The sequence below is a fragment of the Vombatus ursinus genome, unplaced genomic scaffold (assembly GCF_900497805.2).
Source record: "Vombatus ursinus unplaced genomic scaffold, bare-nosed wombat genome assembly UNPS02013950.1, whole genome shotgun sequence".
In the NCBI taxonomy this organism is placed as follows: Eukaryota; Metazoa; Chordata; class Mammalia; order Diprotodontia; family Vombatidae; genus Vombatus; species Vombatus ursinus.
This window is the reverse complement of record NW_020953728.1, coordinates 1,433,484-1,452,042: the sequence shown is the minus strand read 5'-3', so window position 1 is coordinate 1,452,042 and position 18,559 is coordinate 1,433,484. Positions and strand designations below refer to the sequence as shown.

The 18,559-nt window shown below is 37.0% G+C and overlaps 1 protein-coding gene across 1 annotated transcript in view; it reads right to left on the bottom strand.

Moving 5' to 3' along the window:
- The window catches only part of TMEM117 (transmembrane protein 117), a 179,763-nt gene extending 165,814 nt beyond the window's left edge, over positions 1-13,949 (bottom strand). Inside the window, exons 1-2 of the mRNA XM_027858974.1 lie at positions 13,793-13,949; positions 5,806-6,110 (exon numbers count right to left, since the gene is read on the bottom strand). Of these exons, the coding sequence (XP_027714775.1) occupies positions 5,806-6,082 (277 nt within the window). The 5' untranslated portion in view covers positions 6,083-6,110; positions 13,793-13,949. The remainder of the gene's footprint in view (positions 1-5,805; positions 6,111-13,792) is intronic.
- Positions 13,950-18,559: the final 4,610 nt, after the last annotated feature.

Below are 18,559 nucleotides of genomic sequence, written 5' to 3'. Positions count from 1 at the left end.
TCAGCTTTCACCTCCTTGTCACAGATTTCTCTTTCTAAACTCCTATACTGTCTTGAGCTGGAAGAATGTCTCATCCTGGCCTTTTCTTTCCTCTGCCATTTCAGAAATTGATTTGAGGTATTCTTTTAAAGTTGTTTGGAAGGGAGTGTTGGAAGAGATCAGGGAAGCATTTTCTCTATGCCACCATCTTGGCTCTGCCCCCAGAAGTCCACCAAAACAACTTTAAAAGACTTAAGAACCCTTATAAACACAACGACCAAATCCAACTCCAGAGAACTCATGATAAAGCATGCAGCTCACCTTCTGAGAGAAAATCATAGACTGAGAAAGCAAAGTGAGACATATGGCAGGGGCGAAGGGGGGGGGTGGGAGAGAAGGGAGGGAGGTGAAAAGAGGGGAAATTGACCAATGCTAGAATTTATTTTGCTTAATAATACATATTAGTTACAAGTAGAATTTTTTTTTTATTTTTCACAAAGAAAACCAATGAAACTAAGGTTAGAATAGAAAGACACAAATAGGGGAAAATCTTTGCAGCAAGTTTCTCTGATAAAGGTATTGTTTCTAAGATTTTTGTTGCTGTTGAGTCGTTTCAGCTGTGTCCATCTCTCTGTGACCCCATTAGGGGTTTTCTTGGCAAATATACTTGGAGTACTTTGCCATTTTCTTCTCCAGTTCATCTTACTGATGAGGAACTGAGGCAAGCAGGATTAAGTGACTTGCCTAGGGTCACAGAGCTAGCATGTGTCTGAGGCCAGATTTAAACTAAGGAAGATGAGACTTCCTGACTCCACTGTACCACCTAGCTTCTCTGTTTTTAAGATACATTGAGAATAGATTCAAATTTATAAGAATAAAAGCAATTGCCCAATTTATAATCAATCAAAGAAAATGTATGGGCAGTTTTCAGAGGAAGAAGCCCAATATAACAATAGTCACATAAAAAAATGCTCCAAATCATTCATTACTAATTAAAGACATTCAAATGCAAACAACTTTGAAATTCCAGCTCACATCCATCAGAATGGTAAAGTTCATTTTAAAAAATTACAAATTCCGGATGGGCTATGGGAATACAAGTACATTAACGCATTGCTGGTGAACTGGTCCACCCATTCTGAAAAACAATTTCGAACCATGTCCAAAAAGTTATTAAACAATGCATACTTTTTGACCTAGCAAAATATCACTATGAGGTCTATATTGAAAAAAAAATCAGAAAAAGAAGAAAAGGACATATATATGTGTGTATATGTATTTGTGTATATATATGCATATGTGTGTATATATATATATTATATATATATACATGGCCTCTTTTTTAATGCCCATCATTTGGGGAATAGTTGAAAATGTTATTGTAAATAAATGTTGATGGCATACTATTATGCTATAAGAAATGAAGAAAGGGGTTGGTTTCAGAGAAACTTGGAAAGACACATGAACTGATGCAGAATGACATAAACAGAACTCGAAAAACTATTTGTATAATAACATCAGTATTGTAAAAACAAACAACTTTGAAAAGTTTAAGAACTCCTGTCAATACAATGACCCCACACAATTCCAGAGGACACATGATGAAAAGTAACAGTGCAGATTAAGACATTCATGTTTTTAGACATGGTAAATGCCAATAGTTGTTTTGTTTGACTATACATAATTGTCACAAGGTTATTGCTTTTCTCACTTTTTTTCTGTTCTGGGGGTTGGGAGAGAGGGAAAAAATGGTCATTCAATGAAATAGAAGGATTTCAAGCTATCATAAGGTGAAGAAAAGAATTAATCCAAAAATTTGATTTTCAATATCAAGACCCAAGAGAAGCATAAACAAGTAAAAAGGGAAAAGAAAATATAAGGGATTCAATAGAGTTAAACTGTTTACCACATGGGAAGATGATAACTTATAATTTTTAAAAACTATATCACTAATAGTACAGCTAGAAGGAATACACATAGATAAAAGGTACAGGTATAAGGTGAATTTGTGGGAATGATATAAAAAAATTAAAGGATGAGAAAGAGGAGCACACTGGGTACAGAAGGAAGGGAAAGATAGAATGGAGTAAATTATTTCACATGAAGAGGAATGAAAAACCTATTGTAGTGGCGGGGAATATAGGAGGGTGGGCGATGAGCATCACTTGAACCTTACTCTCATCAGTATTGGCTCAAAAATGGAATAACATGCACAGTCAGTTGTATATAGAAATCTATTTTACCCAACAAGGAAATAGGAGGGGAGGAGATTAAGTAAAGGGGGGAGGGGCTGACAGAAAGGAGAGCAGATCAGCAGAGGTAGTAGAAGCAAAACACTGGTGAGGAGGGAAAGAGTGAAAGGAGAGAGAGGACAAATAGGAGGAAGAATAGGATAGAGGGAAATATACAGGTGGTAATCATAACTGTGAATGTGAATGGGATGAACTCTCCCATACAATGGAAGTGGATAACAGAGTGGATTAATAGGTACACAAGACGAAGAAGTCAATGGACATAGTAACCTAGTGTTTGATAAACCTAGAGACCCCAGCTTTTAAGATAAGAACTCACTATTTGATTAAAAAAAAAAAGCTGCTGGGAAAACTGGAAAACAATAGGACACAAACTAGATATATACAAACTTCTAACACCATGTACCTACATAAGGGTCAAAATGGATTTAGACATAAAGGGTGACACCATAAGGAAATTAGAAGGGCAAGCAATAGTCTACTTTTCAGATGTTTAGCGAGGGTAAGAATTCATGACCAAACAAGAGATAGAGAGCATTGCAAAATGTAATGTAAAATAGATCATTTTTATTATATTAAATTAAAAAGTTTTTGTACAAACAAAATCAATACAACCAAGATTAGAAGGAAAGCAGAAAGCTGGGAAACAATCTTTACAGCAAATGTCTCTGATAAAGACCTCATTTCTCAAATATATAGAGAACTGAGTCAAATTTATAAGAACGTAAGTCATTCCCCAATTAATAAATGGTCAAAGGATATGAATAGGCAGTTTCCAGAGGAAGAAATCAAAGTTATCTATAAACATATAAAGAAGTGCCCTAAATCACTTTTGATTAGAGAAATACAAATTAAAACAACTCTAAGGTACACCTCACACCTATCAGATTGGCTTATATGACTAAAAAGGAAAATGATAAATGTTGGAGGGGATGTGGGAAAAACGGGATAGTGGTGTACTGTTAGTGGAGTTGTGAATTGACCCAGCCATTCTGGAGAGCAATTTGAAACTATGCCCAAAGGGCAACCAACCTTTGATTCAGCAATACCACTACTAGGTCTGTATCCCAAAGAGATCATTAAAAAGGTGGGAAAGGGTCTACATGTGCAAAAATATTCATAGTAGCCCTTTTCAGGATAGCAAAATATTAGAAATTGAGGGAATGCCCATCAAAAGGGAATGGCTGAACAAGTTGTGATATATGAATGTAATGGAATACTATTGTGCAATAAGAAATAATGAACAGGTAGATTTCAAAAAAACCTTGAAAGACTTGTATGAACTGATTCAAAGTGAAATGAGCAAAGCCAATAAAACATTGTACACGGTATCAGCAATGCCGTGCGATAATTAACTATAAATGACTCAGCTGTTCTCAGCAACACAAAGAACCAAGACAAGTACAAAGTACTCACGAAAGAAAATGCTATCCACAGCCAGATAAAGAACTGATGGACTTTGACTGCAGATCCAAGCATATTTTTTCACTTACTTTATTCTTTCTCTTTTTCCTTTTGATCTGTTTCTTCTTTCACAACTGTGACTAATACGGAAATATTTTTATATGATAGTACATGCATAAACTATATCAAACTGCCTACCATTTTCAGAAAAGGGAAGAGGAGGGAGGAAGGGAGGGAGAAAAATCTGGAACTCAAAATGTTGTAAAAATGAATGCTAAAAATTTTCTTGATTATGTAACAGGGGACAAATAAAATATTATCAAAAAAAATTATAAGAGCACCTCCCTCTCAACATTATTGTGAAGACCATGTGAGATAATATTTATAAAGCACTTATCATGGTGCCTGCAAGGCACAGAGTAAGCACTACATAAATGTTAATTATTTTATTGTATTATTGGCTTTGTATGTGATAACATCCTGCAACAACTGGTCATTGTAATAAATGTGTAGGGTGAAAATTTTTTTTCAATTATATAAGGGGTATTGACTAGGGAAGCCCCAAATCAACTTAAAAGGCACAGACTTTTGTCATAGCCATAGTCTTGCATTATGGCAACTTGCTGACAGAACACAAGGGACTTCTCTATAACTAAGTAACTCAGTTACTGAAGCTGCATCCAAGATCATGAGAACAAAAGAGCAACCCCCTCCTCTACGCAAGCTGTGAAATATTTCTAACCCCTTCCCCATTTTATTTTTCTCAATTTCCCTCCCTTTGACTTGTAAACCAGAGCTCAATAAGATAGTGGAAGGGAAATTTGGAGACCTCTCTCCTTTTCTCCCACATCCTCAAGTGAGGAGCAGAAAAGTATGACTTGAAGGAGAAGCCTGAGATGAGCTATATGTGTCTGCTGAAGTGACTAGAAGTTCCTGTCTTTCTAGTTCTTTTTCTGAGCATGTTAGAAACCAGTTACTGAAAATACAATGGTCCTGGCTCTTTTCCTCTCATAAATGCTAAAACAATACTACTATTGTATGTGCAATATGATCATATCAATTACAGTATAAATTTTGGGGGATAGGGATAAGAAGTGAGTAAGAAACAGCAGCTAAATGGAATAAAGCAAGTCAAAGCAGTAACCTGTAAAACAAACGATAAAAAACAGAAGCTTACTTTAGTCCTTTAAAGTAACTTCTTAAATACATTTTGATTCAAGCCTAGAGTAAATTTTCAAGGGCTGAATTAGTTGCATCAGAAGAGTTAAAATAGAAGTGATTATTGAAATGTGATTTTAACAAAATAGACTTATTAAATAGGAATGACATCAGAATACAGTAATTAATAAGACAAAAGACTTATCATTCTGGCTGAAAGTTGTACCCGAGATTAATGGATCCTCTATTTACTTTAAAAAGTAATTCATGCTAAGTAGTTTTTAGTTTTGCTCTTTATGAAAGGCTTTGAAAATAGAAGTCTTGAATTCAAATTCTGACTGTGACATGGCGTGAACTTAGGGAATACCAATTAATATCTCTGGGCCTGTTTCCTCATAAATAAAATGAGGATCAGATGGCTTAGTCTTTTCGAGCTAAAATCTATGATCTTGATTCTCTGAATTTTAACTGGATTATTGTCAAACTTGCTTCATTCTAATGACTGCACAACACAAAAATCCTAAATAAACCCTAAAAATGGATAGGAAAATAAGCAGAATTTCTAATTTTAGGTCCCTCAGAATCAATCATATGCTTGGTTAACATGGCAGACAGCTAACCAGTGAGTTACTTTAACAAAAACGTGGCTTGGTAAGAATTGTTGCTCTTTAAACTTTTCCACAACCCACAAAACACAATTACTTGATGGTACCTCAAAGGAAAAACAACTACTTTTTTTCTTTAAAAATAAGATTACCCACCAAAACCATAAAAATTTTTAGTTCTGCAACCACTTTTAGAAGATAAAGAATTAAGAGTTAAATAAACTATACCACTAAACAGAAAATACCCAAAGAACCTTGTAGCAACGGTACAGAACAATTGAAAATATAAGGACAATGCACTCTACAAATTACAATGTACTTCATTTGTCACTTAGTTTTAACAATGCTATGTTTTGGGAGCCAGAAATTAGATAGCACTTTTTCATTTTATGTATTATTGTACTTACCAAACAAACGCTGATGGAATAGGAATTTGCCAGCTATTAGTCCTATGAGAATTGCAAGTAGCCATAGAAGCACTTTCAAGAGCTTCCAGCCTCCTCCTCTAGGGTATTTATTCGTTACAAATGAAAAACAGTTTCCAACAACAATAACATTGGCCTCTGTTTGACTGTGAGAGACAGGATCCTCCGCAAATATTAAGAAGTTAAAGAAGATCACCAGATAAGCCACAATCAATCGAGACCATGGATGCTGGAAATAATACCGAAAGTCTTTACCCATCCTTCAGAATCTCAGTTCAGTAGTTTTCCTGTGTGAGGAAAGATACATATGGTTACAAAAAAACAAAAGGTCATTTTATCTCAAATTCTATCAAATCTAATATGAAGGTTGGACCAGATGATCTCTGAGGTTTCTTTCAGCTGTTAATCTATGGTCTTAACATCAAGAGAACTCAGTCTCCTCATCTAATACCTGCCTCTCCTTCATCATGAAAGCAGAACTAAAGGTCAAATAATAAAACTGCTTATGCTCCTTGTTCATAGAGAGTGAACACAGTTTTTATGTGTCATAAGCTAAAATTGAAAACACACCTGTGTTACTCTTCATTCCTACATTCTAAGACGTTCTTTTCTACATGCTACTCTCCAGAAGCTTCGAGCCTTCACTCTCTTACATGAAATTTGACTGATCCCAAAAAAGTCCCTATATTCAGTTATAAATAGTCATTTGGGGGTCAAGTAGCATAAAATAAGTCTTGAAATCAATTTTGTAATTCAAGATGTTAAAAAATTATTAAGACAAATTCAGTTGAGCAGTGAAAGATTACAAGTGTTAAATTGTTGTACCCTGAGCAAAACATGTCATAGTTGCTCTGTCCTAGTTATAGTTTTGCCTATATGCAAGGTAGAATGAGGTTGTCTAGAATTTTAAATTACACATTTATAAAAAAAATATTAAAAATATTAAAAATATCCTCCTTCTTTTCTTGTTCCCTAAATTGTTGCCTACCCTTACTCCCAGTCCTACTGCCTGGCTAGCTGCAAGCCTACATCCTTTGGTCAATAGCTATGGTTGCTAGATGGATCTGGTTATTCTATAATTTACTTTTTTGTTACATGAAAGACATAAAAGTTTTAATTAAATTTAATGAGACTATCCATGAAAATTTGTGTAATGCTGTTATTGCTTTCTAGTTTCAAGAAGTGATTATTCCAGTGACTTGCTTGAAATCACTTCATTCTGGCTCATTGTTCAAGCCGTTCCTTCCTGCATTTAAACAATATTTTGTAATTACAAAGTGCTGTCAGTATATTATGTCACCTGATCTTCTGAGATAGGTGTTACAAGTATTTTAACCATGAGGAAACTGATGACCAAAAGCTTGACTGACTTGCTCAGAGTAAAATAAGTGGCAAAGCTCAGACTCAAACCTAAGACTTCTATTTCTAGGTCCTCTTTCCAGTATAGCACACTGACTCTCCATGACTGTGGTTTAGGAGGAGTATTACAATATTCCTGCAGGACCTCATTTGTGACTTTGTCTTTGACTTAAGTGGCATAGTTGGTAGAATACCAGATTTGGAGTTGTTAAAACCAGAGTTTAAATCCTACCTCAGATATATACTAGCTCTATGATCCTGGACAAGACCCTTAACCTCTCTGAGTCTCAATTTTCTCATTTATAAAATGGGGCTTATGGTACCTACCTCACAGGGTTGTTTTCAGGATCAAACGAGATAATGGATATATGTAAAGTGTTTGATATATGTAAAGTGCTTTGCAAGCCTTTAAACACTATATAAATATTAGCTACTATCACTATTACATGTCACTGATGACTTAGGGGGAAAAGAAGTTTATATCCCAAATTTAATATCTGTATAACATGTGGAATCAGGTAAGCAAAAGATAACCTGGCCTTTGTAACATTATTTTCTAGTAAGGAATTACTCAACATGTGCCTAATGGAACAAAACCTCAATAAGGGTGTCTATCTTCACAATTTAAGTATAAATTGACTTATGTTAATTTACAAAGGGCTTTGGTATTCCTCTCCAAGTTGATTATTAACATATAATACCTTGCTAAGAACTTCATAAAAACATACAAGGTGGAACAAACAAGGGTAAAAAATTATGTTAGTCAGGAAGATATCACCCACCATGAGAACCCAGGAACCATGTTTGGCTATTCTGCTCAGTCAGAAAAGAACTAGTAAATCTGACAAGACGCTATACCAAGCCCCAAATAATCTGATTTTCAAAAAATATTTCACAGATATGCCAAAGTCTAAGTATTGACCTGTTTCCTTCATGTGTTAGTGATATTCTTGTCTTTTGGAAAAGTTTTTATCATATAACTAGTGCCAGTGAGAAGAGTTTATGGTGATACTTTCACTTGCTTCTCCTACTCACTACTACTCAGGGTCAAAGAGAGCTATGATCACGTGCTCACAAAGTTGCCTGCATATGATCTTGTTTTCTGGTCTCTCTTTCCTCCTCCTCTTTTCCCCCAGTACAGTATCAAATTAAGCAATAAGATTAATATTTGTCTCCTTAAAATATATCAATGATAATAATTCTGTGTTTATTGGGTAACAATATTCAGCCTGTTAGAATTACAATAATCTCAATGGTGTTTCATGTTCATTCTTGGCCAATGGAATAATTCTTGAGTCGCCACTATCAGTATCTCAACTACATCCATGATGGTTTTTCCACATACAGTCATTAGGATGTCATGCAAAGGAAAGAGTCCTGGATTTGGAGTCAGAGAACCTGAGTTTGAACACTGGCCCTGTCAAATACTGAATATCTTTGGGTAAGTCATTTACCTCCTCTGAGTCTCAGTTTCCTCATGTATAAAAGTGTGTAATAGATGTAGTACACTTTACAAGGTTGTTGTAAGCATCACAAGGTTGTTGTAAGCATCACATGAGATAATGTATATAAAGAACTTTGCAAGCCTTGAAATGCAATATAAATGAGTATCATTCAGTTTCAGTTTTTTGCTAGTGTATTTTCCAATTTTGTAGGTTTTAATAACTTACTTCCAGTGTAGTGAAATACTACAGAATAAGACTCTACAAGGCATGTATTATGTCATATTTCAAGCAATAATGAAATTATAAGTTCATTCATTTTGGTTACGAGTCTATTTCTATTGTTGATCTAATAACCTGCTTGGGGCAGCTAGGTGGTATAGCAAGTAGAACACCAAGCCTGAAAGTTGGGAAGACTGGAATTCAAATCCAGCCTCAGACACTTACTAGCTGTGTGATCCTGGACAAGTCACTTAACCCTGTTTGCCTCAGTTTCCTCATCTATAAAATGATCTGGAAAAGGAAATGGCAAACCACTTTAATATCTTTGCCAACAAAACCCCAAATAGGGTCACAAAGAGTCAGACGTGACTGAAACAACTGAACGACAGCAAAATAATCTGTTTTGCTAAAATACAATTCCCTTCCTTTATTAAAGTCATTAAGGTCTGTCAATACGTGAAAATGTGCCAGGACTGCTTTTGTACACTTCCCATTTCTCAGCAGGAAAGCAATATTTCACTTAAGAATCAAAGCTGGAAGGAAAACCACCTGAACAAACCCTTTCATGTTATAGATTTACCCAAGGTCACGTAAGTAATAAGAAGCAGAATCTGAATCTGAACCCTATGTTGTCCAAATCTCATACTCTCCACACATGCATAATGCTCTTTCTGAAAACCATTTTGTGGCATTTAAGGTTTTGTTTTGTTTTGTTTTTAAGGATTTGCTGAGATAATGTATGTAAAATTTTTTAACTATAAAGGACTAAACAAAATATGTAGTGTTAGAGACTGGACCTATGATATCATTCATCCCTAGGTAAGAAAACTCATTTTACTAACTCAGTTTTCTCTGCAACTTAGTCTTAGAGAGTTTCCTAGAGTATTGAAATAATTAATTGATTTGCCCAGAGTCACAGAAGCAATATGTATTGTAGGCAAGGCCTTGAACCCAGATTTTCCTGGCATTGAAGCTAGCTCTCAATCCATTATGCCATGTTGCCTTTCATATAGTATTACATGTTGTTATTATAAGAAGGGCAAAAAGGACCATAATTCATTACTTTGCTAACATTGTCTTTAGTCTTCATAGAGCATAACTAAACATAACCAAAAACATTTTCTAAGAACTTTCTGTGTACATAGCTCTATTCTAGAGAATGTAGAAGATATCACTCCAACTTTTCTATGATTCTCTTCATATCTGTGCTTCATATATTACATTAGAACATTAATGATTTGAAAGTTTTTATGACCAAATGTATGATATAATGGATACAGTTAAGCATTTTTAGTACCTTATGCATTTTTCCCTGAAGAGACTTTCACTAGTTTTCTATTGGTGTCATACATTTTGTGAAGCATACTGTCATATTTTTGATGGTCTCTAATTTGGCAAACAAAAGTCCTTAAACTGGAAAATCTTATACAATACTACTTAAAATTATTGCTATTGGTATACTATGAAAACAGACCTTCAAATTATTCCTAGTCTTAGAAAGATATAACCTTGTATTTATATGGTATCTTGCTTCTTAGTGTATTTTAAAACAAAACAAAAAAAAATATATATATATATATATATATATATAAAAATCCTCAAATGCCAACTAAAGGATGAGCAAAATCAAACCACAGTGTGATTTCATGCTCTAAGATCCCTTATCCCTTAAGATCACTCACTGCTACTGCGTGAAATTTTCACCATTAAAGAGTGTGACACAGTGAAAATCACATTCAAATAGGAATATATGCATAGATAGGATTATCAATCTAGGGCTGGAAAGGGCATCAGAGACAGTTAAATCCAACCCCTTACTTTTCAGTGACTCTCCAAAGGTCACTGACACAAGCAATATGCTTTAGAGGTAGAATCTAAACCAGGTCTTCTTATCATCTCAAAAAGAAGGCCTTTGTTTCCATTGGAATAAATGTATTCTTTGAGGAAAATGAGAAAGGATGGATAAAAGTTCTGATGAAAAGCAAGAGGTAAAGAGAGAAAGGCAGAGCCAGAACACCTGGGTTATATACCTATACTCTGTATCTATACCTATATTCTGTACTATACCTATATTGTGTATTCTGTACTGTATTCTATGATTTGAGGCTCATCACATAACACCTCTGGGCCTCAAATTCTACAGATGCAAAATAAGAGGGATGATCTATAAGTTACATTCCAGGTATATCTCTATGATGCTATGACAAGTTAATGGCAAATCCTTCGAGGTATCTGGGAGAAGAATCAGGGAAAGCACCTACATGAAGGTGCCAGGATACAAAAGACATGAAGCAAACTATATGATACTCAGGCAACCAGTTTTGGTGTGGAAATAGATTTTGAAACAGGAGTAGAATGCAGAAGAAAGAAAAGAAAATATTTTGTTTAAGATAGGTTGATGATGAAGGTTGGTTTAAGCATATCATTCTCATCCTACTGTTGAGGAAACAGACATGATTGTCTATGTTCCGTCTAGCATTCTTAAATACTGAGTTTTAACAAAGATTAAATAATGGCACAACAGAATTCTACCTTAGTTTTAGCCTACTTTGAAAAGCTGCACAGCCTTTAAAATTAATCAATGAAAGGCAAATATAAGCAGTTTTCAACAAATACTACAATTCTATATCATTTACAGAATGATATCTGTGATTCCTATCTTTAGTATTTCCCTGATCATTGATTCACAGCCTAAATGTTGTTTTCTTTGTTTACACTGTCTTTACAAGACCACAAAACAAACCAGTACTGAAGGTCCTCCAAACAGCATTATTAATAAATCTTTTGTAGTTATATAAAAATATTTATGAATACTTTCATAGGGCCTGAAACAGGGAAATAGACATCATTTTAAAAGTGTTTACAGCTTTCCCTGAGTGATTTTTTTAAATGCTATCAAGAAACTTTATAGAAGCAGATAGTATTGAACACAGAAAGATCTGGTTTCAAATTCAAATGAGATTCACTAGCTATGTGACCAATGAAAAGTAGGTTAATCTTTTTTTAATCTCAGTTTTCTCATTTATCAAATATATACTAAGATTGCCAAAGAAAATGACAGTGTAAGAGTAAAACAAGGTTTCCTGAAACTAGCTTTTATCTGACATTAAAAACTTTAGAAAACTGACAATTTAAAGTGAAGCAAACAAATCTTAGTTTCTGATTATATAGACTGGCTGTGCAGAAATGTCTTTATAAATTGATGGAGCTGTGATTTCACCCCTATTAATTGATGGAGCTATGGAAACTCTTTCCAAGGATGTAAATTGAAATTCCCCATTGCATACTTATCCTCTGGGATTCTTATCCAAATCTTTCTATAAATCCTCCAAAAAAGATTCACTCAATGTTCTGGAGGTTTTCTTCTGGTTCTTTTAATATCTTTATGATACCAATGAACCATGCCGGCTGACATTAATGAATGTCCAGGTCAAGCCATTTTCCAGTCATACTTATCCTTTGTCTTTTACGGTACTTTTCAGGTGCAAGTCAGCATTGTTAACCTGCTGCAGCCTGTTTATGAACACCATGGATCTTCCACTGTGCTCAGGGTTACTCAAAATTTTAGTTTTGCTAAAATCAGTGATGTTCCATATTGTGAAAAAACAGCCATTAGAGCTAAAACATCAAACTTTATAATTAGATGCTATTAAATAAAGGGGAAGAAGTTAAAATGAAATAAATATCACTGTGACAAAAAGTCAGTATTTGAGAATAAAAATTAGTTCCCAGAAAAACTGATTATTTATATTAAAAAATGGCATTGACAGGATTTGTTACAAAAAGAACTTCCTAAAACATCTTATAGCTTCCATAGTCCTTTCCAGGCTTGGGATAACACAATGAGATTCACTTTTCGTTGGTATTTTTAACTAACAAAGATGCCTATTAAATAATCTTAATATTTATGTGTTTTCAAACCTAAATACAGACAGACCCTGAAGTTATTTTGCACAGTCATTAAAATACAATTGCACAAGCTAAGCTCATTGTGTTTTTTTAAAAATAGATATAAAAATGGTTTTAGATGAATCACAATGAAGTTAAGGAGCCCCTTAAGTTTCAGGTTTACATACCAGAAGAAAATTAAGAAGGATTGTCAAGAGACATATGTGAATCTGCTAATTTTAATTAACAAGAAATGAAGAGCTCTTTGCTTAGCTCAAGTTGTTTGTTTGTTTGTTTGTTTTTCTTTGCTTGGCTCAATTTTTCAGCAAAGCTCAAGGTCTTTCAAACACACTAAGTTTTCGTAAGTAGAGGCAACAGCCCATATATGGGTGTAAGCTCCTCTACCAAATACATACCAAAAGGTTTTCGGAGACCCTACCTTGATTCATCACACTACAGAACTGTGAAGAAAAAGAATCTGAATTTGTTGATTAAGGTTATGCAGTTACATCCACATTCACCAGAAGGAGAAAGAGAAAGACTGAGAGACAGAGAGACACAGACAAATCACACTGCAGTTTGACAACAGTTGAATATAAGAAGCTAGCCCAGCTTGCCTTATGATAAGACTGGACAGGAGGGGGCAGGGGAGACTGTACTTACCCAATTCCGGTTGTGTGTGTGTGTGTGTGTGTGTGTGTGTGTGTGTGTGTGTGTGTGCGCGCGCGCGCGCGCGCGTAAGAGACAGAGAGAGAGAGAGAGTGTGTGAGTGTGTGTGTGTGTGTGTGTGTGTGTGTAAGAGACAAAGAGACAGAAACAGAGAGAAAGAGACTGAAAAACTAAAAATAAACAAATCGCAATTCTTCCAGGGGATGGGTGGTCTACCTTGCTAGCCAGAAGACAAGAGAGGAGGCTCTGGAGGATTTTACTGCTGCTGCAGCAGCGGTAGCAGCTGCCACCAGGTCATAGAGCTATTAATATCTGCTTGGCCCACCCACCGCCTCCTCCATCTACGTCCTTCTTTCTAGCCCCAGGCCTTGTACGGTATAACGGCCAACCTTAAAAATCTCTCTCTCTCCCTCGGCGATCTTGGCACGGCTTGCTTTCCGGTAAAGGGGAAGAAGGGGGAAGGCTATGACAAGGGCAACCGCTGCTGCTTGGGTGACCTAGGCTCCCTCCAATTCTGCCCACTGCATCGCCAGCTGAAAACATGTCTCTTCCTCCTCTCCGCTCCCCCCCCTCCGCTTCCACGCCCCCGCCCTGCACGCTCCAGTCACCCTCCCTTCTTCCCGGTGGAGGCGCAGCCGGGACACTTCCAACCCGTCGGGAAACCACTACAGCTGCGGAGCCCGCCGGTCTCCTCTCCTCCAAGGGCTGCCTCTGCAGAACTAAACAGATAAAGAGGCGACTGAAGGATTTAGGAAGCTAGAAGAGAGGTATCTTGGCAAATGCTTTCAGCAGTAACCTTAACTTTTAGTAGAAATAGTTAAAAATATTGCCAGCTCCATCTTCACGGGTGAATCTTGTCCCCAGGGCTTGGCAGGTAGGCTAATAGTCCACCAGGTCAGCAGAAGCACAAAGAGGCACCAGCTTTTAAACAGCCTCTAGTCAAAATGGATCTTCCCCTAATTATTTAAAGGCAAAAAGGCACAGATTATGATTTGATGGGGTTTGGGTTGGTGTTAGTGTCAGATTTGGTAGTCACTGTGGAGATTAGGCAAAGAAGAGGATTTGTTTTAAAGTATTTTTACTTTTCTTCTCATCCAGAGTCTGACAAGGCCTGATTGCGCCCTTCATCTCAACTTTCCCTTCCAAAAAGAATCTTTTTAAGACCATTGTCTCCAGCTTAGAGCTCTTTCTATAGGATATAAGCACTCCTGCTACAATTTCCTTTATTTTCTCATCAGTCTAAGGCAAGTTTAACATACTTCCTCCCAAAAAAAATTCGACTTTAGGCTGTGTTCTTACACATACATTTTATACATTCTTTAATGAGTACAGAATATATCTTAGCAGACTTGGTAAATAGCTTTTTGGGGGCATGGGGTTTCCTTTCTTTTTCTTCCAACTCCTGTAGGTGCACACATATAATATTCAGCTACTTTTAAAGTTACCAATACCCATTATCCATATGTAATATGAATTGTACAAAGCAATGAAATTTATTCTCTGTCTACCTCCTTTATGCTCTGTGGGAACTGGGGAGTAGAGGTGAAAAGCTTTCGAGAACGTATGACTCATTATTGAGAGGCTCCCAGTTGACTAATGAACCAAAAGATCTGATGACTCAAAGTACCATTGAAAAGAGTAGACAGCTTCTGTCCCCAGCCTGCTGGTGTTTGCAGCTATCTGACATATTTCTTCATCATGCTTATAATTCAGCTTTAGATACTCAATACCTTACCAACTCCTTCAGCCTCCTCTCCCCTCTGACTGGAGGGCTAGAAAGTGGAGCACTAAACTCCTCCCAAAGTTTTCCTTTATAAAGGGCAGGGATATGGACTTTGGAGCTAACTTTCCTTTTAGAGGTTGTCTTTCCTTCACCACCCCCATTAGATTGTAAGCTACTTGTCTTTCTTATTTGTATACCCAGTACTTAGCACAGCACCTGGAACGTGTTTTTGTGGTAATTCAGTCATGTCCCTTCGTGACTCCATTTGAGGTTTTCTTGGCAAAAATACTGAAGTAGTTTGCCATTTCTTTCTCCAGGTCATTTTACAGATGAGGAAACTGAGGTAAACAGGGTTAAGTGACTTGCCCAAGGTCACACTGCTAGTAAATGTCTGAGGCCAGGTTTGAACTCAGGAAGTTGAGTCTTCCTGATTCCACACCCAGTGCTCTATCTCCTGTGCCACTTATTGCCCCTTTCCTCACATAACATATTTCATCTCCCATTTCTCTACCTTTGCACTGGCTGTCCCACATGCCAGGGTCATTCACTGCATCCCAGGCCATTGCCAGTTATCTTGACTTTTGTCCTGCCACTGGACTTCAATGACTCTGGAAGAGAGAGTAAAGCAGATGGCTTTGTGCAACTCTGCCTCACTTAAATCCAAGTCAAGACATTACCTGTAATGTCATTGGTCCTCTTCAAAAATGAAAGACAAACAACATCTTGTCCAATTTCTTATCTATATTACATATGTGACCAGCAGTAAGTTTCCAGGCCTTTGAGTTGCCCATAATTTCAAGTTCCAGTTAGAGAATAAAGCAGGAATAGAAGAAATGATACCCAAAATGATTCCCAGCATTATCCCTTATACTCTTTTACAGCTGAGTATGAACAAAGTAATCCCCTTGTAGAACCATTTTTACAGTCTCTGCTAAAAACTGCTCAGCCTGAGGCCGCCCAAGTTTTGTTACACTGGTCTCCAGACATTGTTCTGATGCATGCTGCTCCGCTGTAATCCTGACTATGTCTAACTCCTTGGAAATCCTTAGCTATTTTCTCAGGGAAAAACAGGTGATGACATATTTCCTTAGCTTAAATCCTAAACTCCAACTCTTTTAGGAAAAGGGAGAAATGTTTGCAAGGGAACCAACAAAAGGCCGTGTTTCCTCAGAGGGTTGGATGATGCAGTTTGGGATTACTGGGAACCCCAAAATTTCATGGTACAGGGCAGCGTCCACCTTGAATGAATTCATGCACTCAAACCATCTTCTAGTCAAGTAGCAAAGTTTATTGTAACACCACTAGAAGTGGGCAGGGTTCCTGGTGAACCTGCAACTTAATGGGGATGAGAATGATGCTTATATACAAAAGGACAATGAAAGGAACTGGGTGGGATTAAGGAGTGGTAAAGTATTCTGGGGTGGGCCAGGTGCAACCATGAAAGGAATATCTAGTAGGCTAAATAGGTGATCTAGGTGGGATTAAGGAGAGGTCGGTATAAACAAATAGTCTAGGGTGGGCCAAGTGAGACAGTGAAAAGAATGTCAAGTAAACTAAACTTATGGGAAATTTTGGGGACTGGGCTGCAAGACATAGTCTTTTCTTTTGGGGGTCTAGGTCTTATCACTTCGTCATGGCCACAGAAGGATCTCATCTCCACTGCAGGAAATTCTCAGCCCCAAGTGTCAAGATCTTTAGAACAGAGAGCAAGGTTATTCTGGCTAATGCCCTTAGGCCTTATCTTTTCTTTAGACTCTTTCTAGTCTAGATTTTAGAAGGCATCCCATATATTTCCCAAATTTTAGTCTCTGGAGGCTATCCTATAAACTCGGTAATGATTAATCACCTAATAATTACCCAAAAGCTTTGGGATTCAAGGTTCCCCACAGTTCAATGTCTAAGTTTCTTCTTGTCTCTCACTTAGATGAGAAGGCAGAGAGATAAACACACAGAGACAAAGCCAAGCACAAGAAAAAGACATTGTTTCCTTCATTAGATGGTGAAGGTTCCTTGAATGCAGGGGATATCTTTTGCCCCTTTTTGTATCCCCAGTGCTTAGCACAAAGCCTAGAAAATAGTAGGTGCTTAACAAATGTTTATTGACTGATGGGCTGACTTAGTCTCAGCTACCAACTCAGTGATATTCATGGACCTTTCATATGCAGATGAAGCTGATCAAATATTAAAAGAGGCTTTCCCTCATCTCTTAAATCTTAATTTATGAAGACAAAAGCCATTCATTCATTTAAAAACTCAGTAAGATAACCACACTGTTCTGTGCTAGATAATGTAAGAGATATAAAGAAGAATAAAATGCTGTCCCTTCCCTCAGTGAGCTTATAATTTTGTATATGGCAAGCACATAGCCATAACCATAAAAAAAGGCAAAAAATGAGAAACACTATGAGAAATATGAAGTGTTATGGGTATTAAGAGGAGGGAGAAATCATAAAGTTGGATTTCAAGGAGGGCTTTACAAAAAGAAATGGCACTTGAGCCAGGTGGGCCTCAAAGGAGGAGAATGGACAAAGGAAGGAATTTCAGAGTAAACAGCAAGAACAATGATGATCAATCAGGAAAATCCTTGAGATACACTCAAGAAATGTTGAGATGATCTGATATGGCTAGAGCATAATAGTGATATAGAAGAGGATAAGGCTAGAAAGGTAGATTGAGATCAGATTAAAAAGAACCTTTAATAACAACCTTTAGGTTGCATTGGTGACAAATACCTAGTGCCCCACCATACACTTCTCAACACTTACCTTCCTCCAAAGTACTCCCCATTCTTACCACAAGATTCATTATAAATCACTGAACAGTCTCTAGATTGGAGCCATGATGGCAGAGAAAAGGCAGGGACTCACCTACCAAATTCCCCTCCAAACAACTTTAACTAACACCTCAAAATGAATTCTGGAACTGCACAACCCACAAAAGAACAGGATAAAACCATTTTTCAGCCCAAGACAATTTAGAAGGTTGGCAGGAAAGATCTGTTCCACTGGAATGAGAGTGAAATGCGATCCATCTTCAGGCAACACCATGCCAAGCTAGCAGAGGTCACAGGGGCAATGGAATTGGCAACAGCAGCTTCCAAAGCTCTCAACCCACAGACTGTCAAACAACTGGTCAGAAGGAGCTCACAGGGGTCCCTTTGCCGGCACTGGGTGCAGAACTGTTGTAATTCCTGTACTCAGATCTGGGTGACAATCTTCGGTGGCAGTCCCAGAGTGAAGAGCAGTACATACTAGAACATGAAGCCACAAGAGAACAGGGACCCTGTTCATGATTTCAGAGCAGAAGAGAGTGCCTGTGGTCACTCACAGACCAGAGCATAGGCCAGGAGAGTATTAAACACACCTTTTCTTAAATCATACCACCTTGGAAGAACTAAAAAGTTACACACCCCCAGAACTTACTCTGAAAACAG